This window comes from Musca vetustissima, unplaced genomic scaffold (assembly GCF_032173495.1).
Source record: "Musca vetustissima isolate MV318-11 ecotype Yass unplaced genomic scaffold, APGP_CSIRO_Mvet_v1 utg77436, whole genome shotgun sequence".
Taxonomy (NCBI): domain Eukaryota; kingdom Metazoa; phylum Arthropoda; class Insecta; order Diptera; family Muscidae; genus Musca; species Musca vetustissima.
This window is the reverse complement of record NW_026877398.1, coordinates 16841-43889: the sequence shown is the minus strand read 5'-3', so window position 1 is coordinate 43889 and position 27049 is coordinate 16841. Positions and strand designations below refer to the sequence as shown.

Genomic DNA, 27049 nt, shown 5'->3' with positions numbered 1-27049 from the left:
TTGCATTTATTCTTAGAGGCGTAGATATTTTTCAGAAAGTAGCAGAAGTTCCGATTTTATAAAGAAAACTTTTTCAAGAACTACTGGAGGCGTGAATTTTCCAAAGAATATTTCTTTCAAAGAATATCTTTTAAAGAATATTTTTTCAAGGACTATGGAAGGCATGGATTTTTTGAAGAATATTTTTTCAAGGACTATGGAAGGCGTGGATTTTTTAAAGAATATTTTTCAAGGACTATTTAAGGCGTGGATTTTTTTAAAGAATATCCTTTCAAGGGCGTGGATTTTTAAAGATTATATTTTACGGGCCACAAGGTGGCGTGGATTTTTTTAAAGAATATTCTTTGAAGGACTATCTGAGGCGTGGATATTTTTTTTAAAGAATATTTTTTTCAAGGACTATGGAAGGCGTGGATTTTTTTGAATATTTTTTCAAGGACTATTTAAGGCGTGGATTTTTTTGAATATTTTTTTCAAGGACTATTTAAGGCGTGGATTTTTTAAAGAATATTTTTTCAAGGACTATGGAAGGCGTGGATTTTTTGGAATATTTTTTCAGGGACTTTTTAAGGCGTGGATTTTTTAAAGAATATTTTTTCAAGGACTATTTAAGGCGTGGATTTTTTATGGAATATTTTTTCAAGGACTATGGATTGCGTGGATTTTTTAAAGAATATTTTTTCAAGGACTATGGAAGGCGTGGATTTTTTAAAGAATATTTTTTCAAGGACTATGGAAGGCGTGTATTTTTTAGAGATTAGATTTTCAAGGACTATGGAAGGCGTGGATTTTTTAAAGAATATTTTTCAAGGACTATTTAAGGCGTGGATTTTTTAAAGAATATTTTTTCCAGGGCTATGGAAGGCGTGGATTTTTTAAAGAATATTTTTTCAAGGACTATTTACGGCGTGGATTTTTCAAAGAATATTTTTTCCAGGACTATGGAAGGCGTGGATTTTTTAAAGAATATTTTTTCAAGGACTATGGAAGGCGTGGATTTTTTAAAGAATATTTTTGAAGACTTTCAGAGGCGTATATTTTTTAAAGAATGTTTTTAAGCACTTTCAGTGGCGTAGATTTCTTAAGAGACTTTCAGTGGCGTAGATTTTTTAAGCGACTTTCAGTGGCGTAGATTTTTTAAGCGACTTTCAGTGGCGTAGATTTTTTAAGCGACTTTCAGTGGCGTAGATTTTTTAAGCGACTTTCAGAGGCGCAGAGGTTTTAAAGAATTTTTTTTTTTTCAAATTTTAAGAACTTTCAGAGGCGTAGAGGTTTTAAAGAATATTTTTTCTATTTTTTAAGGACTTTCAGAGGCTTAGATGTTTTAAAGGATATTTTTTTCAAATTTTAAGGACTTTCAGAGGCGTAGATGTTTCAAAGAATATTTTTTCGATTTTTAAGGACTTTCAGAGACGTAGATGTTTTAAAGAATGTTTTTAAATTTTTTAAGGACTTTCAGAGGCATAGATTTTTTAAATAATATTTTTCACGGACTTTCAGAGGCGTTGATTTTTTAAATAATATTTTCACAGACTTTCAGAGGCGTTGATTTTTTAAATTATATTTTTTCAAGGACTCTCAGAAGCGTGGTTTTTTCTAAAAAATATTTTTCAAAGTCTCTCAGAGTCGTGAATTTTTTTAAGGATATTAGGATTTTAGTCAAAGGTGTATGTGTATTTTATAAGATTGTATTTATTAAAAATATAGGGTATATAACCTAATTAATTTTTATTCCAAAAAAAATATGTCAAACATGGTTCTTGGGGTATCATGAATTATATGGCATATTATTGCCACATCTTCTAATTTTGTCTCATCGAATTACAGTTTTACTTCCCGTTGGAATATCGTCAATATCATATTCTGTTGACATATTTCTCTTCTTAAGAAAATGTGGATCATTCCATGGTTGTAGATCCGTTGAGCCCCAAATTAGATAAATTATATTACCCAAGATGAATGCGGCACCCGAAATAGCAAACACAATTTGCCATTGGTGATAATTGGACTACAAAACAAAAAATTGATTTCATTTTAATTCTAATAACATAATTTGTAAACGACTTACCTCATCTGTCACAATAGCACCCGTTACAAGAGGTGATAAAATCGGCATAATACTCCCCGAGGTATTTATAACACTCATCAGGACCGCGGCATGATTTGGAGACAAATCGAGAACATTTAAACCGCTACCAATCATATTGCCAGAATTTATGGCCACAATAAGAATTAATAAAATTCCAGCCAATAGCTGTTGAGTGGCAGGTACAAAACCAATTGCTATAAGACCAAGGGCCGGCAGCCAAAAGGCAATGGAGTTATATGTTTTTCGCAAACCATTTAAAGCTAATAGCTTATAATTTAAAATAATATCAGCCAATATTAAGTATACATAGGACATCATCCACATTGCTATGAAAGGCAGGGCCGAGTAGAGTGCATTATTGTGCATATCCATACCAAAGACACCGCTCATATAGGCGGGTATTGATGATTGTACGGTGGCAAAACCCCAAAGTTCAGCACTGCGTGTCACCAACAAAGACCAAAAGACCGATGATTTTAAAATTGCCTTCCATGGGGTGGGTATTGATTTCATTTTTTGACTACTATCATTTATATCGTTTTTCATTAAGGAACACTCTATATAATCCCTTTCTTCGAGTGTAATAAATTTGGAAACTACCGGTGTATTGGCACCAAATATCTCCCAAAAGAAGCACCATATTAATCCAAGGACACATGATATATAAGAAATTCCAGGCCATCCCAAACTTGATGTTGCAATGAGTCCACTAACAAACATAGCCATTACCGTACCACAATCAATGCCCGAATTAGCCAAAACCCCTAGGCGATTTCTCTCCTCCGGCGGACTCCAATGGGCCAAATGTGCATAAATCGCTGTCATGTCGAAACCTTGGAAAAATCCCTGCAGAACACGTACGGTACAAAATATTTTCCAATCACCCCATTTTAGGGTGAATGGTAATGCTAAGCCAACCAGTGAAGATCCAAGGGTGGTTATAAATAATGTCGCCTTTGCCCCGAAACGTTTACAAACATAGCCAGCTGGCAATTGGGTGATGACATAACCCCAAAAGAAACTGGACAATATGTAGGATTTTTCCGCTTCGCTCCAATTATATTGCTGAAAATTAGATTTGAATTTTTTTAATATTTTTTTTAAAGGCATTGATTGATTTAAAATATTTACCGGAAAATTAGGATTTGTTGTTGTTGCATTTGTCATTGCCACCAATGATATACTGCCATTGTATTTGGTCATATAATTTATGGCAATACAAGTGAATAATAATAAAGACTGGATGTGTCTTTGGCCGATAAAAGGGCCTGAAAATTAAAACCAAAAATTAAAATTAATTAAAAAATCTTTAAATACAAGAAAAATCATTGAAAATTTAATACTTTTGGGATTGTAAATTGTAATAATTAAAAGCGGGTTGAACATACCTTTGGCTACAATTGCTTCCATTATAATTTTTATTCATTTATTTTTTGCCTCTCTACACGATACTGTCATTTTTATGAACCTCCTAAAAAGCGTCTGATTTTCTTGTCTCTCAGTCTTAATTGAATCAAGAAAAAAATGCAATTTATCTAAAATTATATTGTTATCAAAATAACCAAAACTTGTGCCAAGTTATGGGTACTCAAGTCAACAACATAATGCTGCAGATAACAATAAATTGTTGAACAAGTTTTAGGTATTTGTTTGACAATGAAATTGAAAGATATTACATTGATTTTAATTTATTCGGCCAATTTTACGTCATAACTTAAAGCAAGGGCTGAGGAGTCAGAAAATGTTATTGGAGTCTAAATCGAATACACAGAAAAAAATTTAATAAACATGCACCTCGCTTTGAATACTAGTAAAAATTCTTATAATCATTAGAAAGTCATTTTTTCCAAAAAAAAAAAAAATGTAAACATTTCATTAATATCACAACTCGCTATACTTTACCACTATTTGCGCACATTTTACCTCTCTCTATCTCTCTCTCTCTCTTGGACAAAAACAAATGTATTCCTCTCAAGAAAAAATACATCACAACCATCATTCTTCAATTCTCCACTTATTTGGTGGTTGTTATTTCCACTTTCCACTCACTTGATTGTAACTAGTTTTGCATTCCATTGTTTCTTTTTTCAGATACTGTTACCGACCTCGGTATTGGTGTTAAAAATTCACATATGCTTTTTCCAAATTTTTTCCGATATAAGTGCTAAATACAATATACAAAACAGGTGTTGATACGAACAACAAGCCCAACCGAATGTTCAAGATTGCATATGGCAATTCTAATGACGCCAGCTCTATCGCGATTTCGACAAATAGATAGTGAAGGGTATAGCAATTTGAAATAATGTTATATGGGGATATGCCTAAAATTGTATCAATATTGAAAGGTAGGGTACGAAATTATTGGCCAAGATTTCAAGCTGTAGGAGTGGAAAATTCTTTATGGGCATTAAAACCCTTGGTCAAGTTTTCGAGTTATGGCGCTACAGGGCAATTTTTTGGTTGTAGTGTGATGATGAAAAAAGAAAAATCTTTATATCTTCAAAATATTCTACAAAAATAAGATTTTAAATAGGGTCCCCAAAGAAAACCATTAAGGAAAGTAGTAAAGTCGAACTGGGCCGACTATATGATACCCTTCAGCACTTTGGTATATTGTACATATGTATCCTTACAATGACTTTCTGCAACCTACGATAAATTTAATATTATTCGGGCAGATTTATTGTGGAAAACAATTTCTAGCAAAATTGTACATTCTATTCGGTACGTTGCACAGTTCAAAATTTAACTGGAGCTGTGCTACCGCGACCATATGGTCACACTCATAAGGCGATCAATAAATCATCTGGTGTGAACTACTGATAAACATACCACTGACATCAATGTCATTTGTGAGTTGCAATTGATCCTGTCGATTATCCTGAAAGGAAAAAATGATACATATCAAATTTTTGGATTCAGTGACCCACAATCTAGAGACGCTGAAAGTTTCCTCCCATAATTCGAAAAAAATAATTACGGCACTATGCGGGTTAAATTCAATCAGACACCCATTCGAAATATGGGTGATTCCACGTAAACTGACCCCAGCTCAGATAAAAATTAATAATAGATTTTAGCAAAAATAATACCATAACTGATATCATGAACAATATAATTTTTAATATCAATGAAGAGTTGATAAAATTTAGGACCAGTTTTTTTCGTAAGAATACTTTTCCATGGTGTATCATGAAATTGTTGGCTGCACTAATTTATTGACAAACTGGCAACAGTATTTTTCGGCATATTTTTTCCTTTTACGACATTTGACTTTTGGCCACATTAAAGTAAACATATTTAAGTATTGTTTAGTGCAAACTCGTAACTTATTGGAAATATATATTGCCTGTAAACGTCTTTGTATCACGAAGGTCCCGTTTGTCACACCCGTTACGGTAAATATATAAAAAGTATAATTTTATGCATTTTATGTGGATATTTATATAATATATTTTGCGCATGTTAGGTCACAGTTGTACTGTATAAAATGGATAAAAAAGTTTCAGTTTCATTTTAATATTTAAGCTAGTAGTTGCATCATAAGATCTGTCACACCCGTTACACAAAAATCGAGGACAACTTTTAATTAATTTCAAAATATCAATATCATTATTTCAGCTTTGGAATTCAAAAATAGAATGCAAAAATTTCGGTTTGAGTTGAAAAAAGATCGAACTAAATAGAAAATCAGTAAGAAAGGTAGTAAAGTCGGACTGGACCGACTTTATGGTACCATTCTCCACTATGGGTATATTAAAAAGGACTATTATCATGAAATTGGATGAAATAAAATATGTGAAATTTATCTAAATGTGAAACGACCTAGATTTATCCATAAACATGTCATTCGTTTATTACAATGCGACAAAAGTATGGAAATCGACTTCAAACAAATATCAATAGATCATCCGTTGGCTATGTCTGCACTTCTAGAAAACGCAACTACGTTATTCTATGCTCAAGTGCAAAATTTGATGTCAATTTGACGAACATGAGGAGTTTGATGCACAATTTACTTAAAATCGGACGAATATATATGGGCAATATTGCCAATTTTTTAATATTCCATTTTCAAAAAATCAGCTTTTTTGTTTTTGTGGCACATCAATGATTTTTGGTACATATATAGAGAAAAATGTTCTGACTCCGAAACCGTTCGCGATCACATTTTTGGTTGATGCGCGCAAAAGTTATCGAGGTTTTAATTTTGGGCATAAGAAAAAAATCTTAAAATTACGCCGTTTATTATATTGACCAAAAACGTTGATATATATCTTCCTCCGTAAAATAAGAATATGAATATATTATAATAATCGCGAAAAAGTTGCACATCTTCGCGAAATATGAGAAAAATAATGAAAATATAGGAGATTACGTAAATATTTTCATTATATTAATGACATACACACACCTAAAAATTAATTTAAAAATATCTACATAATCTAAACACCATGATGAATCAAATGATATCAAAATCACACAAGTCCATGTAGCGGTTTCTAAATCAAAGCGACAACAAAACAAGATATTGAGGAAAAATATTTGTTTTTGGTTCGAAAAAATAATGTCATCACATTTATTTTTTTAATTTTTTACAAGAAATTTCAGAAAAAAATGTTGGAGTTATTCTGCTATTTTACCCGAATTTCGCCGAAAAATTGACATATATAAAACTAATCACTTTTTGTGTATAAGTATACGCCTTGCGGGTTATATCAAGACCCTTCCGATAAATCTTGGGGTTCTATAAAGAGGAATATATCTTAAAATAAAATAAAATTAAATTATGAAATATACATTTTAAATTGCGTGTAAATCGAGTAATTCTCAAAATCATTTGATGCGCATGCGGTTTCCAGGAAGTACTGAAGTTTATCTTCCAATCCATACATATTTTGCGAAATTTCATTTGACGGTTAAGATGTGCCACAAGTTGCATTGAAGTACCCAAAAAATCGTAAAACGCGAATAATTTCCGAAAACTCCATATGCCATTAACGCGCATCCGATTTCGGTGTGCACCCTAAAAAAATACATCGATCTATACCAATTTCAATGTGGTCCATTAAGAACCACGGATGTGCCAGCAAAATCTATTTTTGAGATAAATTGCGTACATCTCTCTTTCGACTGAAGTTTTTAAAGTTCTCTTTTCGAAAACGATCAAAATCCGTATGAGGTCATTTATTGAAGCGGAAATGATACACAGACAACGCAAATAAATCCGCGATATTTTCAAAAACATTTTTTGCCAAATTTCGTGTTTTTGGAAGGCCAGTTCCCGCCGTTCTAGTAGATGGATTTTCACGAAGAAGATTTTATATCATCCGAAACGTAAAAAACCTTATTGATCGCGGGTACCCATATCATTCAGTTGACAGATCTAAAAATTTGGCCCGAAAAATAGGTTTTTTAGAAATTTGATCGCACAAAATTCGCACCTTTGGATGAGTATTACTCTGAAGCTGTGCATACTACATACACAAAATACATATCAAATTACGCAGATTCGCGACTACAATAATCTTATAATCGATTTTTATAAATCCCTGTTTGGGTATTAAAGCTAGAAGTAGAATTAAAAAAACACTCAAAATCGAGCTTCAAAATGTCAGCATCATTTAAAGGTAGATGCAGGTAAAATTTGGAAAAATGATACATAAGGGGCGTAGTCGCCATTTTGTTGGCTTCGAGTTTTACTTTGACACGAAGACCGTGCAATGAGTGGCTTAGTCACAAATCGATAGAGAACATAAAAAAACTGGTTCGCCTCAACCTGTTTTTACATATTTTTTTACATTAAAGTAGACACAGCTTCCACCAAAAAAAAATTTGGAGGTCAATATCATAAACAGTTTGCAACGACAGATCAATTAACCCAAAACTATTCACTTTTTTTCATATACTTAAGTAGTTCCCGAGTTATAAAGGGGTGAACCTCCGCTTCAGCTATGTTAAAAAATTGGCAATATTGCCCATATATGGAAGCTATTTCCAAAACTAAATATTTCAACAAAACTTGTCACAGTTTAGGTTATACTAATTTCAGTACGTATTGTTCCTATCAGCCATATATTGGTTCCTTGGTGCGTCAATTACTTAAAATCAATCTATAATATAAGGAAGCTATATGGTTTTACTTATTACACATCAAGATTGAGACTGTGTCACACCCGTTACATTTGCATGTCACACCCGTTACTTATTAATATATTTATATCAAACTAAATAATAATGGAAATGATTTGGAATAAAGTTTATAATAAACAGTATACTATCCACAATCCACGAAAAAAATATTTTGTTAACGGACCATACAAAAATTTTACAGTATGCAATACACAAAGCTGCTGTTCAAGATTTAATGAAAACTTAAAGTCACACCCGTTACGTTGATATTCGAGCCATATCTTTTTTACATAAAATATTATTAAATTTCCTTTTATGTCGGATTGTAACAACTAAATATATCTACTTAAATCACCCTTTGCGAATTGATATTATAAATTAAATATCCCAAAATATTGAAAATAGTCAGTAACAATGTCACACCCGTTCCGTTGGAATCACCCATATGGAAGCTATGGCTGCATCTGCACCAATTTCAACCAACTCCAATAACATCATTCAAGTCTCAATTTGATACGTTGTGCAAAATTTCGTGTTAATCGGACTCACATTAGGAGTTTGTGGCACCATTTATGTAAAATCGGACGAAAATATATATGGGAGCTATATCTAAATCTGAATGCATCTTCACGAAACTTAGCATACGTCATTGTAGATTCAATTCAGTACGCTATGCCATATCTCGTGCAAATCGAAGAATACATAGGGGGTTTGGTGCACCATTTACATTAAATCGGACGAAAATATATATAGAAGCTATATCGAAACCTGAACCGATTTTCACGATACTTGCAAACATCATTTGGATTTTCAGAAACATAGCACACATCATTCTACACTGAATTCAGTACGCTATGCCATATTTCTTGAAAATTTAAGAATACATAGGGCCTTTGGTGCACCATTTACATTAAATCGGACGAAGATATATATATATATATAGGAGCTATATCGAAATCTGAACCGATTTTCACGAAACTTAACGCACATCATTCTACTCTTAATTCCGTACGCTGCACAGTGGGTTATAGTACCATGTTTTCTTGGATCAAATCAGGGAAGCTATGTTAGAATAATTTTTCTTTATTTTTCGCTTAATACCATTAAAATAAGTTTAAAAAAATGTTTTCTAAGTATATTTGAGTATAATTTTATTAAGTAATGACAAATATCAGTGTAGGTATATAGTGCAAGGAGCACAATATGATAACTTAAACATTGAATTTTATACATCTTAAAGTTAATCATCCACATCGTCATCATCCGCAGCCAGGGATGGTCCGTATGACGAATTTTCAGGTTTTCGACTGTCAAAAAGGTGTAAACGTCGAAAACGTCATATACCTGTATAAAATGTAGTAAACGTCATTTATTCCAATATTATCACCATATACAGTAATTTTCAAGAACATATATTATTTTTACTGTATATCTGGCTATTATTTACTAGAACTGATAAAAAATTCTGAACTTTTTTAAGAAAAAAAATTTGATATTCGATATGAATTTGAGTAAAGCATACGTTATTTCCAAATCGATAAATGTAAATAGCTATTTTATAAAAACATAATGGTTTTGAGTGGGTTTCCGACGTTTCTGACGTATGTATTATACGTCGGAAATGTATGTCATTTACGTCACTGTTTCTGACAGGCCATCTCTGTCCACAGCATCACCAAATTCTGATAATTGATCAATCTGTAAAAGGGCATTTGACACAATTTCGGGTCCGTGAATAAAAAACTTGTGCAAAGTGGTAGGCATATTATACCAAGGATACGTTTCAACAAAAAGTCCTCCTGTATTGTGTGCATATATATGAAATTTTATATATAACCGACACGTGCATTTTTTATTAAATTAACATATATTTTTGTTATTTCGGCAGATTTTTTTAGCGTTTTGGTGCGTTTTTTTTGATTTCTTTAGCTAAAAATGTCATTTTGTCATTCATTGTTTGAGCGCTCGAATTCATCATAAGTCGACGATTATAAAAAACAACGTTCGAACTTGTATCTATAAAAAAGCTAATAAAGAACCCTTTTACCCGACTACTTGAAACTGCACAACACAATCACTATTTGTCAAAACAATGCATATTATTAAAATAAACAAAAACAAAATATTATTGTAACAAAGAATATTATTAATAGAAACAAAAATTACAACAATAAAAAAAATTGAAAGAATAACATGAAAAACAAGAAAACACACCACTCAACAACAGCATCAGTCACAAGATCAATGTGACTTTTAGCTAATTTGACTGCTGCAACACTTGTATTAAACAATGCATAGCTTCTAAAAGGCACAAAAGGGCAGCGTAAAATTTTGCAATATAACACAGATTTATGTCCTCTTTAATATAAACCAAAAATTATGACACGAATGTGGACGAATAATAACTATTTATCCATTTAAAATATAAAAATATTAATTTTTTTTGGCATTTTCAATATAAATAACTAAATCTTAATCACTTCCAAACACCATTTCATACTCAAATGTTAACGAAGTATTCGCAAAATAACCTAAACTTCATGGTTCCATTGAAAAATGTTTAACTTTTACAATACTTTTTAAAATAAATAAAAATTTCAACGGGAACGTTTTCACCTTTTTCAGCCTTTTTTGGCACAAAAATTTCTATGAAGTTTGACTTTGAAGTTTCACTACAAAAACACCAGTCCACTTTTGACATTTATTTCAACGACAAGTGATGTAGAATTTTATATACTTTAAGCGTGTGCAAAAATTTTTAACGATACTTAAAATTTTATTTTTTAATTAATCCAAGGAAACAGGGTATTTTAACCCACTGTGCGCTGTGCAAAATTTTGTGCAAATCGCAAGATCAAAAGGGACATTGGTACACCATTTGTCTTAAATCGGGCGAAAATATATATGGGAGCTATATCTAAATCTGAACTGATTTTCACGAAACTTAGCACACATTCTAGGCTTAATTCAGTACACTATGCAAAACTTCGTGAAAATGTAAATATATATAGGGAGTTTGGTGCACCATTTATATAAAATCGGACGAAACTATATATGGGATCTATAACGAAATCTTAACCGATTTTCTCCTATTTCAATAGGGTTCGTCCTTGGGCCAAATAACTGACTTGTGCCAAATATCATCCAATTCGAATCATAAATGCGACCTGTACTTTGTTTACAATTTAACATCTACAGACGGCCATTCATAAATCGATTCAGAAAGTGATTTTATATTCTCAAAAGGAACCATGGGCCTATTTCGTTTCTTTATGCCTGTTACAAACATATGAACCACAGTGTGGTGAAGGGTATAAAAAGGGGCGAATATTAATAATTATGGTAGGGAGTTTTTTTTACAATATTACAGCGAATTCGATAGAAAAACGCTAGGGCACCCTTTTATGGCGGCTACCGGAAAAATTGGATCTAACTTACTGCGGATGTTTATTCCGAGTCTGGGTAATATTTCGTAATAATTGCCCCCTCTTGCCCGATTAGAGGTCAACAGTACCTCTTCCTTACATTTTCGAATATTCAGTACAGCCCTTCTAATTACTTGTTCAGATTCCCTTCACGGTGGGTTGTGTTGTGAAAACCGAAAAACAGACAAAAATAAAGTTTCCATTTCATCCCCTAAATATTAACCGATCTTTTCCAAAAACAATAGGGGTCTTCATTGGCCAGAACCCATCCTACATGCAAAATTTCGTGAAGATTGGTACATAACTGTGGCCTCTATCGTGTTTACAAATTATAATGGACAGACGGACGGATGGACACACAAGTCTAGATCGACACAGCTAGTCGAGATATGGCGATGGGTATACTTAAAGGTTGGTCTAGGACCAATATTTCGCGTCGTTACAAACTTTTGGGGCTGCACAAAGCTATAATACCCTGACAACATAGTTGTGTAGGGTATTATAATTAATATACCCTCCATACTAAACATTAAGCTAATTTAATTAAGCTAAATTAATTACAAGTCTTCAATGTATGGAATATTTTTAACAGGTAATTTTAAGTATAACCTCCAAATCAATTATTGTATGCTTACCACAATTTGAAAACACATCACGAAATGTAAAAAAATACAAGTGTGACTTGTTTAGTTTCAAAATTTATTAATATTAGTTTATCACACATCCACTTTACTTTCCTTCGAACGACCATCAATATTGCCAACACTTTGAATATCTTTTCTAGATTCCTGAAAATCTGGATCGTTCCATGGCTGGACATCGGTTGTACCCCAAATCAGATAAATCATATTAGTAACAATATATACGGAACCGCAAATGGCAAACACAATTTGCCATTGTCTGATATTAGACTAGAGAAGGAGAAAGGAAGAACAAATAATTATTTTATATCCTTCGAATAACATAACACCGCACATACATTATCGCTAACAATAGCACCCGCCACAAGTGGTGTTAAAATTGGCATTATAGTTGCTACGGAATTTATAAAACTCATCAAAATGGCAGTGTGATTCGGAGCTAAATCGAGGACATTCAAACCACTGCCAATCATATTGCCAGCATTTAGAGCTACAATGGCAATTAATAACACCCCAGCAAATATTTGTTGTTCAACTTCCAAAAATCCAATAGCGAAAAGACACATGGCTGGTATCCAAAAAGCAATGGAATTGAAGGTTTTTCTTAAACTTTTCAGTGTTAACACGTCGTATTTGAGAAGTAAATCAGCCAGTATTAAATACACGTATGACATTATCCATAGCACAATGAATGGCAAGGCGGAATATAGGGTATTATTTTCCATATTCATGCCGAAGACACCACTCATGTAGGTGGGAATTGATGCTTGAATTGTTGTAAAGCACCAAGCTTCAGCACAGCGGGTACATAATAGGGCCCAAACAGCTGATGATCCTAGTAGAACTCTCCAGGGTGTTGGAATTGATTTCGAAGTATTACTCTCCGCAGCACGTTTCTTGCTTAATGATGTGTTAATATAATTTCTCTCCTCAGCAGATATAAATTTTGACTTATTTGGTGTGTTCGAGGCAAATATTTCCCAGAAAAGACACCAAATTAATCCGAAGGCACATGAGGTATAAGAAATTCCTGGCCAGCCCATACTTGATGTGGCTATGAGACCACTTACCAACATGCCCAGTAATGTGCCACATTCAATGCCCGAACTAACTATGGCTCCCAAACGATTACGTTCCTCCACTGGTGACCATTTAGCCACGTGGGCATAGGCTGCAGTTATATCGAAGCCTTGAAACAGACCCTGAAGTACACGTACCGCACAAAATATTTGCCAATCACCCCATTTTACAGTGAAGGGTAATATAAGACCCGCCAGCGAGGAGCCCAGTGTTGCAGCAAATAATGTAACCTTGGCACCGAAACGTTTACATACATAGCCGGCAGGAAGCTGGGTCACCACATAACCCCAAAAGAAACTGGAGAGTATATAGGATTTTTCAGCTTCCGTCCAATTATATTGCTAAAAATAATAAAATTTAGATTTAGGAAAATTGTTTATCTTGTTCTTCTTACTTACCGGAAAATTAGGATTTGTGGTTGAGGCATTTGTCATTGCCACCAGTGATATGCTGGCACTATATTTGGTCATATAATTTATGGCAATACCCAGAAATAACAACACCGATTGAACATGCCTTTGTCCAAATGCTGGACCTATTGTTAGAATTTTAAGTTAATTGCTAAAGAAATTTAAATAAAATTTTATGTTATACCTTTTAGACCAACAGCAGCCATTTTTATTTGCCAATATTTATTTCACGTTGATCGATTTAATATAGATTTTTTTTTTGTAGCGACCATATGTTGTAATCTGTTACGGGTTTATATTGAATTTAAATTGAATAAATTTTAAATGGAATATATTGATCTAAAAACTAACTATGTTATCTTCCGCCATAACAAGTGCCAGACTGCAGTGTACTCAAGTCGATAACTTCTAACACGGAACTTACGATAAGGATTTGTCTATTCCCTTGTTTACAAACGAGAGTTAATTTTATAAAAAAATATAGCGGCAGACCGAACTTTTTATACACTTCGACATGAACTTTTGAAAAAAAAAACCTTTAAGCGCTCGGATAAAAGCGGATATTACTATTGAAATTCGAAAAATCAGAAAAAAGGTTATACAAGGGCTAATGGAATCAACATTACAACTTTAGCAAGCATTGATTCTTTTGTGGTCATTTTCAACCTCTTTTTGGAACATATTGGGCGGTATGTCAGTCATAACTTGATGTTTTTTTTTTTTTTTGGTGCGCAAAAGTTATTGGTTTATCTTCATAAACACGGTTTTTGCATAGCCCCTTAAATAAGGACAAATTGTGTCAAAATTGTGTCAAAAATAAAGCCATATTCGCTCCACATGCTATGTGGCACCGTGTTGTTAAAACCACATACCCTCCAAGTCGGTGACAATCGTTTCGTCGTCGTTTTCGAAGAAGCAACGTCCAATCATACCTTAGGACCAATGAACTCCTCTTCAATTACTTGAGGGTTCTCAGAATTCCAAATATGACATTAACATACTCCTCTTATAACACGATATGTGGGTATTAAGGTTTGATCATTTTTATGAGATGACAGATAGTGAAGCGATCCATTTTCGTCAATGCCAGTCTTTCAAAAAAGAAAAAAAATTCTTTAACAATATAGTTTGGAAGATGTCGAATTCTAGTTTCATACTTTTGGAATCACAAACATAGCATGCAACAACCCTAGCATGCACACAACTACCGACATTATATGGCATCCGATTAATAATTTAAATTGTTACAAACCGTATGACATATTTAATATAACCTGCATTTTATGGTGAAGCGTACAAAATGCTGTTTCATTTATTCACTTTCGTTTTAGATAAAATACCACAGGTTATCTCACTTTTTTAGATTATTAAAAAAAGGTTTTGTGTCACTACGACAAATCTATTTAAAATAAATTATTGAAATACTTTTGATCCACAATGTGTCTCAGTGAAAATTAAAACACGAGAATGTCAAAAATATGAAATATAATTCAATTAAAAATCTTCAAAGTACCAAATGTCGATCCTATATTACTACTACTAACCCACCCTAGTACGGGTTTCGAGGGTGTATGTGCTCCCTATATATAGAGAGGTAGCTCCCTCGCTAGGCTAGGCAGGGGCTGGTGTGAGAGGCCATGGAACGAACGATAACATTGAATGAAAAAAAAAACAGTAAGGAAAGTAGGAAGCTATGGCTGCATCTGCACCAATTTCAACAAAACCCAATAGCGTCATTCAAGTCTCAATTTGATACGTTATGCAAAATTTCGTGTTAATCGGACAAACATTAGGAGTTTGGTGCACTATTTACGGACGAAAATACATATGGTAGCTATATCTAAATCTGAACCGATTTTCACGAAACTTAGCACACATCATTCTAGGCTTAATTCAGTACGCTATGCCAAATTTCGTGCAAATCGAAAGATGTTTTGGGGCTTTGGTGCACCATTTAATTAAATGGGACGAAAGTATATATGGGAGCTATATCTAAATTTGAACCGATTTTTCCCAATTTCAATAGGCTTCGTCCTTGGGCCAAATAATTGAGCCGAGCCAAATTTCATCCAATACGAATCATAAATTCGACCTGTACTTTGTTTATAATTTAACACGGACAAACGGACGGACATGCATAAATCGACTGAAGGGGACACCCCCATTCTCGGGGTCAAAAATTTTGTTGATATAATTCGAATCTAAACTGATTAAAGAATGTCCCTACAAAATTTCAAATGAAAATCTCAAGAACTCTTGAAGATATAGCCGATTTATTGTGTCAGCATCAAGTGACGGCTGAAGGGCTTCTAAAACTTTAAACGCGTTTTTCTCTAAACATTTTTTTTGCGATTGGCGGGCACGATAACTCAAAAGCTAATAACCCAATCGATTTCAAATTTTTACACGTTTCTCTGTGAGTGTATAGCTCTCGTATGAACTTGGATAAAGCCAATCGGTGAAGATCTTCCTTACTTTTTAGTGAGGAGTTATCATGCCCGCCATCAAAAATAAGGACGTTTCTTTAATTACAAAAAACAACAACAAAACAATAACAAAATTTTTTTGTAAATTATTTTTCTTCCTTTTTAAATCTTCAAATATATATGTGCATAGTTACAAACCTTAACAAGCATTGGTATTCATTTACCAGCCCATTTAAAATCTTAAAAATAAAAAGTCGAGAAATTTTGAAAATGTTGACTCTTTGTGGTATTGGAAGAAGTGGAAGGATAAGTCCAATCTTTCAACAATATACGGTCATGGTTATAACATTTGGTTGTGTAAAGTTTAATTTTCATCAAAATGTTGACCATTTTATAGGGGTGGTACCAGAAGAAGTGGATCGATATCCTCCATCTTCGAACTTAATCTAAGTTTAGAATAAATATTACCATGTGCAAATTCTGAATGAAATCGGTTATTCACTTCGAGAGTTATCATGCACATTAGCCGGCCAGACAGACGTATGGAAGGACGAACATTTGTAAATTGACTTCAAATTGTCTGAAACGGATTTGATCCCAAGAAACATGGTGTCTTAACCCAATATTTCGATGAGGCAAACTTTACCCTCATTAGCCATAACGCTGAGGGTATAAAATGTCGTTCATTATATCTTAGATAAGGTTCCTAAAGACAAAGAATCGAAATTCGTATGTTTTCATTGTATATTTCAATTTTTACCCGATCCGTTTCATTTTCATTGGAAGATTCGACATTGATTGCAATGTCATAGCCAAACACTTATGATTCTTCACCAATAATAAACCCTTTTCAAGTACCATGGGTATTCCTTAATAATGTCGAACAGCTCCTAAGCGATGTCCAAAATTTAGCAATATTAGAATAATAATCGATGCTGATGTTTCGTGTCAAGTCTCTCTTTTAAAGATTCGACGATAAACCAAAATTATTTTCTTCACTTGATGAGGGGCTCGGGGGATCAGGTCATGCATCGTCATTGATTTCCTTAAACTGGTAATAACACAATTGAGCAATGTCCTGCTAGAAATTGGCTAGATTTTCCTTGAACTTAAATCAGATTCTTTTGTTCTTTTTTCGAATTGTAAACAATCGAATGGCACACCAAAACACGACCAACCAATTTCGTAAAGTCGAACATACGTAACTCCATACATTTTATCAGACCTCGGATTTGTTACCCAGCACTATACAGCTGTACGTGGACTATGATTTTTTTCGATGTATGCTCTCATTCGAAACTATAATCCTTAATAAAACCTTTGTAACTATTTAATCAGTTAGAAACTTTCATTTATTTAAAAAATCCTTAAGAATAAAAAAATATTTACAATAACTTAGCATATCACAAGATTTAAATTTATAATCTAATATAAAAAAAAATTGTATTATTTTCTAATATTTCTCTTTCTTTTCATCTGATTTTTTATCAACACAGTCTTCGTTTTGTATATCTTTCGATAAGAGGAAATTTTCATTGTCCCATGGCTGTAATTTGGTTGAGCCAAAGACAATGTAAAATAGGTTACCCAAGCCAAAGACAATGGCAGAAATTGCAAAGACAATTTGCCATTCGGTACGATCATCCTAAAAACAAAACAAAAATTAATTATTTATATACATTGAAAAATAAACAATAATAACCTACCTCATTTTTGACAATCAGACCCACCAAGAGTGGCGTCAATATTGGTATAATATTAGCCGATGTATTCACAATACCCATTAGAATGCCAGCATGATTGGGCGACAAATCAATGGTATTCAGGGCACTGCCAATTGTGGAACCAGCATTAATGCCCACATTAGCTGTCATCAAGACAATAGCCAATGTCTGTTGACTTTCGCCAACAAAACCCACAGCTATTAGACCAATGGCGGGTACCCAAAATGCCAATGAATTGAATGTCTTTCTAATCGCACTTAAACTCAAGATTTTCTTTTGCAGCAAAACATCCGACGTTATCAAATAAATATAAGACATACACCACATGGCGAAGTAGGGTAAAGCTGAAAATAATGCATTACTCTTCATATCCATGCCCAGGACACCATTCATATATGAGGGAATCTCAGCTTGCAGCGTAGAGAAACCCCATGATTGAGCAGATCTGGCCACCAACAAAGCCCAGAATGGCATTGAGGTCATAATTGCTGCCCATGGTACGGGTATTTTCTTGGGTGTTTCCCCTGCATTTACATCTTTCAATGCGTTTTTGGAATTTTCAATATAACTGCATTCAGCTTCTGATATAAATTTCGATTCACTTGGACTGTTGGCAGCTAATATAATCCACAAAATACACCATATGACACCAATTGCACATGAAATATACGAAATACCCGGCCAACCCATACTCGATGCCGCAATTATACCACTCAAAAACATTGAGAGTACAGTACCGCACTCAATGCCGGTATTTGCTAAAGCGCCTAAACGATTCCTTTCGCTCACCGGACACCAAGCAGCCAAATGGGCATGTATACTGGGGAATAGTAAACCTTGGAATAGACCTTGCACGACTCGAATGCCACAATAAACTTGCCAACCACCCCAATCCACGGTGAGGGGTATTAGCAAGGCGGCCAATGCTGAACCCAATGTTGATATAAACATTGTCAACTTGGCCCCAAAACGTCGACAAAAATAGCCACCGGGAAATTGTGTCACAAAATAGCCCCAAAAGAAACTGGACAGAATGTAGGATTTTTCCATTTCATTCCAATCGTATTCCTGAAAATGAAAAATATATATAAATTTTGTAAGATCGTTAATTGAACTCATAATAAAAATTACAATAGAATCTTTTAGACAACTAATGGTTATCTTAGAAGAGATCTATTGAAAAATCCTTAGTCTAAAATATAGATGGCGCTAAACCCTCAGCTTAACACATAGATAGCGCTACTAAAATTGAATTTAATACTAATGATCAAAAATATGTCTTCTGAAAATATCGGTTCCACTTATCGCAGTGTGGTTAATGTATAATTGCCGACAATTTGGTTAAAAAAGTGTTCAAAATTCACAAAATATCGTAAAAGTTGATCAAAAAGCTGTTACTTGAATTGGCGAAAGAGTCCAATGGGTACCTACGCACTAATATCGGTAGGAAAGGAACACTCAAGCATTAATGCCCTTTTATATGTAGAGGACCTGTAGAGGATGTTTTCTATTGGTGGAATTCTTTGATCAATAGAAAATCGTCCAAGATTCTATATATTGAAGCATTTTATAGGTATCCTGTTTATTTGATATTTTGAATGACTTCTAACTATAAAATACCAATTGAAGATCTTGAAGAACTTGATGAAGGTTTCAACTTTCTGTCTATTATCTTTCCGTAAAAAACCTGAAGAGAGTCTGCTATAGAAAACTTTTAGAAGGACTTCTGTGCAAAATTTACCATTTCTAAGCACAAACTTACTAATTACAGTTTGACGTACGACAATGTATTGTTTACTTGTTTTGGCTTGGATTGTGTTTTTAATTACTCCCACATACACCGCATTCGATTCTGGTCAAATAAGAACCCTATTATGGTAATTATCCGTTTATATTTAGGGAGTGAAATGGGCCTAAAACTTTATTTTTGTCTGTTTTCTGGTCGATCCAGAGGCGACAGTTAAGAATGCAATATGACCAAACAATAAGCATGACCGTTTCAATGAAGAAGGTTAATATTTTGTGTAAAAAATTGCCAACTTTGTATTATGGGGCGTATATATTTATACGAGATGATATTTTGGGGGATGCAATGAACCTTTGGATCCATTATTATATGCAGAAAATCATAATCTGGCAAAACCCTTAAAATGGCTCAATATTCCGAAGGTCAAATCCACAAAAACCTAATGTGACAAAACTTTTATTTTATGTCGATCTCGGGAAAGCAAGTTTTGGAAAATATATCAAGGTTAGAGTGTGGAGCTGTTGACCTATAATGGTCAAAAGGGTTAAATATTGCGAAATATTGCCCAGGCTCAGAATATACAAAATCAGAATGTTAAATTTTAGTAGTAATTGTCTCTAGAACACCTTCTTCGTCTATACTTACCGGAAAATCTGGGTTTGTTGTTTCGGCATTTGTCATGGCAACCACTGCTACACCAGCATTGAATTTGGCAATATAATTTACGGTAATGGACAGGAACAGCAAAAACACCTGCAGATGTCGTTGGCCCAAAACGGGTCCTGTTTAAGGAAAACCAAAAAAAAAAATAAATAAATAAATTACAATTTGTGAATAAAACTTCGAACATATTGCAATAAGTATTACCGATGTAGCATATTATACCCTTGAATTGTTTATATAAGCAAATGACGCCAAACATTTTATAAAATACGGATTATGAATGTTTGATTATTAAATATAATCACTCGAAGTCATTATATATCGTAATATCTTAAATGGCGCCCAACGCCTAACAAAATTATAGAAATGAATAATATTCGCAATGGTAGTCTACATGTTTTATTCAATATAAAACACGTTTGTGTTGGTCCAATGTTATTCTATCTATTGAAGACTTATATAGTTCTTATCGACTGCGAAACCTCGCTTATTTTAACTTTTGAAAATATAAAAGGCCAATTGAAGGTCTTTTAAATATCTGTCCATAAAATACATGTCGAAAAATTTATATCTACATATAAGTCTGGTAACTCTTAAACTCTTATAGTGTTTTGACGTGTTTTTTGTGGTGTTCGAAATCAGTGTTAATAAATATTATTTATTTTGAATCGATACCCTTCAAAAATCTTTTTGTTTCAAAAATTGTGATTCTTAAATAAAATAAGTGCATTGTGAAATCTCACTTTTTTAATCATAAAAATTGAAGTGATAAGTTAAATTTGTTTTCGTGCCTTATTGAGTTTGCAATTGTGTTTTATTTTCTTGTTGTAATTTTCGTTTTTGACATTTCTCTGAGATGGTCTGTTATAGAAAACATGTGGAAGGACTGTATCTGTAGTATATCGGACACATAATTGCGGTACGTGCAAATTACAATTTGAAAAAAATATTAGTGAAGAGTTTTTTAAAATTGCCATAGGATACGAATAATGGATATACATCGTATGGGTCTTCGAAAACGTGGTTTTGTAGGAATCACTTCAAAGTATTTTTTTCTCAAAACTGGTCGCATCGTTATTGTTCTGCTGCAGCAATGTTGTTGGAAAACATAGATCCATTTAATTCGTCAGATTATATGCTGGAATTGTTTATTTAGGCAAATGACGCCCAGCATTTTATATATTAACTCGAAGTCATTATATATCGAAAATCTTAAACGGCGCCCAAAGCTCAACAGAATAATAGGAAGGAAAATATTCCCAATGAAAATTTCCATGTTTTATTCCATGTAAAGTAAACTTGCATTGGCTAAAGGCTTTGTTCTTATTTATATTGTGATAGGTGGCCCCCAAGGTGAATGTCTGCTTCAATAACTGTTCTTCAGAAAAGACAACATATTTTGTAACTTGAAATTCCCATTAAATGGAATTATTTAAAAAAAATTCGTATTTTGAAATTACGAGAGAAAAATCACAACATTTTAGATAGAATCCATAAATTTCAAAACATAGTACATCGCTACCACTACTAGTAGTTTGGAAACTAGTATATATCTGCCTACGTTTTGGTGTGGCCCTCATATAACTGTACCACTCATTTTCGATATTCTAAAGTGAATATTCGCACTTCCTATTAGCTGTTCTTAGAAGGTGAAAAACATATTTGCAGAAAATGTTCAATGCAGGTCAATGTGTTGACCTTGTCCGCATATAAAGCTTCCGCCCTTTTTTCCGCTTTGGTATTTAGATGATCTTAACAAACATTAGAGACTGGAAGTTGGTATTTCGTTTTCTCGGATTATAACTCATTGTAGACAAATGTGATCGATTTTAAATATGGAATGCATAAAAATTTCGATCTCATCGAACTAAAAAAGTATTACTTATTATATTTTCAGAATTTTTGTTTTTAATCACGAGGATATTATATAAAATTTCACAAAACATGTTTTGAATTTGATTATTTTTTAAGTGACTGTGATAATATTTGTATTGCATTTTTAATGCTATATAAAATAACTTTCTCACACAACATTGTTTAATTAATAACAACTATAATTTAAATTTAAGATTTTTTTTTTGTTGTTATTTTGTTATTAATTCTTATTTTATTATTTTTTGTTTTCTTTTGTTTGGAAATTAATTATTATCCTTTTTATATCACTTCCACTTTGTTAATTTTTTTCTTTCAATTTCATTACCCTTTGGTATTTCGGCTGTCATTTTTGATTCAATTTAATTATTTTTCTGTATAAAATATCCTTCACTTTTCTGCAGCCGTTCGTTCCACTACCGCCAAAGTGGACGTTCGTTTAACGACTCAATTATGTCATCTAAAATCCGCGAAAATGAAAACTTTGCCCCCGTTTCGACACAGCACAGTAGAGTTAGTTAATCATATTATCATAAACAAATATAAATCAAAATCAATAAGAATCGAAAACAACGATAATCGATGATAACAGAAACTACAGCAGTAATCGCGCTGGCTCGGCTAGATAGGGAGAATATTTGCAAATAATCCGCCAAAGGAAATTCAACACGAACAAAACAAAAAAATAATATTTGATTTAAAAAGTGGATGTTTGATAGTACCCTACACAATGCAGTGATTTCTAGTGGGTTATTTGTAATCAAATGTTGATAAAGATGTTTAAAATTAGTATCTATTCGTATGTGTTGAGCTTATTTTTGGGTAACAGAAGTGTGGGAAAATGTGTATATTAAATAAAACCGAAAACATGGGATTTGAACACTCCACAGCATCTTTTGATGACGAACATAGTGGTTCGCATTTTTCTTCATGTTCGGGAATAGAAGGATATTTTTCTATCCGTGGAAATCTGCGATAAACAGAAAATCGTCCGATTCTTTCATCTAATAAAGGCCGTAACTTTCACGGAAAGTCGTTCATTTAAAACTATGACGGACTTCTAGCTATAATAAGTCAATTGAAGGTCTTCAATGTATTGATAACTTGAGAATCAATTATATATGTGTCCATAAAATAAAGGTTCTTTCTATAGAAGAACGGTCAATTAATATAAAAAATCTGAAGAGGGTCTGCAATAGAAATCTTGTGGAAGGACTTCTGTATCCGGTAGGCATAGATGATCTGTTATTTTAATCCATAGTAATATTTCACTGGAAATTTTTACATTTTTTAACATAAACGTACTAATTTTGGTTTGACGTACGACCATGTGTTGTGTTGTTTACAGTGACTTGGACTTAGATCTCAGAAGAAGGAAGTAAATATTGTCGAATGAAGTAGTTATCGCCCAAATCGATATATGGGGCTATGTCAAAGTTTTCCAAGTCAGAGCTGTACGTCAAATACCTTTTAAATCCACTGTGTTGGGCGGCCAAAGAAGCACTGATTGGAACCGATGCGAGAAGATTTGAGGCAAACAAATTGTGTTATAACACTCAGAATTGATCGCCTCACGGTAATCAAGCGGGACAGTAGCCACATGACCAGTTTTTCCTAAGAAACATTTCATTTGAAGTCCTTTTTGTTGGATTTGGGTTATATTCGAAGGCCCACACCGTGGATTTCTGTATTGTTTCATGTTCATACATATATGTACATTATTTGTCATCTGGAAAGTCTGTTTAACTGTATTTTGAAGCACCGTTATCATCCTATGTATATATTCTTGATCAGTGGGCTTTAGTCATGTCCGTCTGTCCGCCGGCACTTATTTTGCACTTTATTATTTATTAATATAAATGTATCCTTTGTAAACTCTAAATGGTGTAGAATAATATAATAAATCCTCGTCTTTTGACAAACCATGACCAAGTAACACAATGTCTGGCACAAATTTCTTACTATATGCTTTTTTGGACTCTGGCCCTTTAAGAAAATTTATTGGTTTTCCCATAACTATACGTGTTGTGGCAATATAAAAACCTTCAGACACAGGTCTTGATAAGACTATCAAATAAATCCCTCCTGACGTCATCAAAAATCCCAAGGGAATGTGACTAATCCAAAAATGATAATAAAAACACCTGTAAAAAAGATTTCATACTGTCTTCACAAAACATTTTACGTTTCTCTGTTCTTTGTCCTAAGGATTAGATTCTTTTCGCTTTACTGCAATTATCAACACAAGTCGAACAATTTTATTGATTTTTAATAACACCCAATGGCTTATAAATCAATGCAATCTAAATATTTTATTATCGCATCGAAGATGAAACGTCATTTGGACATTGATTCAAATTGGCTTATCAATAGCCACTGTCTGCAATAATCTTATCATGATATTTGACCACCCTAAACATATGCGCTAGGCACTTCACTGTGGTGTTGTGTTTAATTAACAGTTCATAGTTGAAACACACTCGAATGTACATACACCTACGTACTTCAATTTGATGTTAAACCACTCATAAATTTTCCAAATTGCTTGGCCAAACAATTTATTAAAAACATACAAAAAATAAATAACTATGTTTATAAGTGTTTTGTTTAGTTAGATAATCTGTCAAGTGTGGGAATCGAAATTTTGAAGATAGTTTTAAGATAATCAGTATTTTTAAATGTTTGTTTATTTTGAAAATATTAATACAAAATAGGTCATTTGATGACATACATGGAAAGTACGAAGAAGTTACAGTGAGATGTCATGTCCACTAGTCTCGCTCCGTCGTCATACTGCCATCATGGGCTTCTTTAGTAGAGCGTATGGCTACAAGCACACAGCCATTGAGCAGCAATTGATGTGAGTAACCCTTTCTAGAGAGGAGTGGAGTCTGAACATTAATACAATGCCTTGCTCAGCAAAGAGGCTGATTAGATTGTAGAGGAAGTGAGCAAAGAGCTCACAACAAAAAAGAAGCAGTATCTGAGGCACAACGGCTATGAACCGGAGAAATAATCGCGAACAGCATACTGATGCTCAAAGGGTAAAACCTACCATCCCTACACTTTTTCGGAAGAGGATGGCATGTCTGACTAAGGGAAAGGTGCCCTTCGTGCCAAACGCTGTCTACTTCAACAATGGGAAGCCCAGAGTTGAAAGAGAAGGATAAAACAGAAAAATATCGGGGGAGAAATACCCAACAACAAAAGTGAATAGTTATCGACGCCTAAGAGGCTGGTCTACTGGAAGGCTATTGATAGGTGTCATCTAGAGGGTAATCCGGGAACCTTGGACTGTTAAATACAAGGTCTCTGGATAAAACCAGATCAATTACCAATTTTTTTATGCAAAAACAGTTTTCCATGTGCTTTCTCTTCTCCCCATGTGCTTTCTCTTCTCCCCAGAGGTGTTTACATTGGTCGCAGCTATATTGAAGCCGGGAATGGCAATATTTACCTAGCTAACAAAACAAATTTACCTAGCTAACAAATATTTACCTAGCTAAATATTAAGGTCCTAATAACCAAATAAAACAACCTTTGCTAATAGAAGTAGAGAGAATATATTAGATATAACAATATGTTCAGCGAACATAATAGTCATTTTCCAGGATTGGAGAGTCTGACAAGTGTACTTCTTCTGTGACAACAAATATTTTTTGGCTAAAATATAGTACTGCCTACAATCGGACCCTCAATCAGTAGTTAGTAGGATAGTCATATCGAAAGCACCAGAGTAAATGCCCTCTGTCCACTGTTGCTACACAGATGGCCCTCACCAAACAGCAACCGTCGACTTTTTATTGAAGAATCGGGACGGAAATTTGAATTACCCTGTCAGATCACAATAATATCCTACGATCGAGAAGTAGGAGCCTGACCTTCCCTACACTTCCTCGGAGGATGGTAAATCTGGCACTACATCCTGGTTTAGACATTTTGAATGTTCACTTCACTGTGGAGGTAATATGGTATTTACTTTACTTTTACAAATCCAATAATTCCTATTACTAACATATACACAATTTCAAGATTCTACCCTTATCGTCTGCTCTGGGATTACTACTCCACAAATCGAGTTTCATCCAATAAATAGAATTAGATGAAATTTGGTACAGCTCATTTATTTTCCCCAAGGACGAACCCTATTGAAATTGGGCAAAATCGGTTGAGATTTAGATTTACACGAAATTTGGCATAGAGTACTAAATTAACGCTAAAGTGATGTGTGTATAGTTTCGTGAAAATCGGTTCAGATTCAGATATAGCTCCCATATATATTTTCGTCCGATTTAAGGTATATAGTTAAATTTCGGTTTCAGATTTAGATATAGCTCCCATATATATTTTCGTCCGATTTTAGGTAACTATTCCAATATATTCTTTGATTTGCACGAAATTTGTCATAGCGTACTGAATTGAGTCTAGAATGATGTAAATAGTATACCAAAGACCCAAAGTTTTTCCGATTAGCAAAAATTTTGTACAATGTTCTGAAATTAATAAAAATTAATCTTTGGCAAGTTTCATTGAAATCGGTCCAGTTTTAGATATATCTCCGACATATACATTTTCGTCCGATTTTAGGTAAATGGTGCACCGAACTCCTAATATTTATCCGATTGACACGATATTTTGAACATCGTATCAAATTGAGACTAGAATTACGTTATTGCATTTTTTTTGCATATATATTTTCCATATATATTTCGAACGGGTGTCTGATTAAGATTAAATTTTGAACAGTGCGACATACCGAATACCGTGAATCAAGTGGGCTATAAATCGCTCTGCATAAATTTGTCCCATTGTACGAAAACGATTCTAAATCTGCCCA

The 27049-nt window shown here is 33.5% G+C and overlaps 3 protein-coding genes across 3 annotated transcripts; all 3 read right to left on the bottom strand.

Annotated features, from left to right (window-relative positions):
* Positions 1-1813: 1813 nt before the first annotated feature.
* LOC133321983 (putative inorganic phosphate cotransporter) lies at positions 1814-3499 on the bottom strand. Its single transcript, XM_061531052.1, has 4 exons — positions 3478-3499; positions 3221-3357; positions 2069-3154; positions 1814-2008 (listed from the first exon to the last, which is right to left on the bottom strand). Exons 1-4 carry the CDS (start codon positions 3497-3499, stop codon positions 1814-1816), a joined length of 1440 nt encoding a protein of 479 aa, XP_061387036.1.
* Positions 3500-12365: 8866 nt separating this feature from the next.
* On the bottom strand, positions 12366-14710 carry LOC133321982 (putative inorganic phosphate cotransporter). The gene is made up of 4 exons (XM_061531051.1): positions 14653-14710; positions 13769-13905; positions 12629-13711; positions 12366-12560 (listed from the first exon to the last, which is right to left on the bottom strand). Exons 1-4 carry the CDS (start codon positions 14708-14710, stop codon positions 12366-12368), a joined length of 1473 nt encoding a protein of 490 aa, XP_061387035.1.
* Positions 14711-14807: 97 nt separating this feature from the next.
* On the bottom strand, positions 14808-22562 carry LOC133321981 (putative inorganic phosphate cotransporter). The gene is made up of 5 exons (XM_061531050.1): positions 22541-22562; positions 20323-20459; positions 17913-18998; positions 17667-17851; positions 14808-14871 (listed from the first exon to the last, which is right to left on the bottom strand). The coding sequence occupies exons 1-5, from the start codon at positions 22560-22562 to the stop codon at positions 14808-14810; spliced, it is 1494 nt and encodes a 497-aa protein (XP_061387034.1).
* Positions 22563-27049: the final 4487 nt, after the last annotated feature.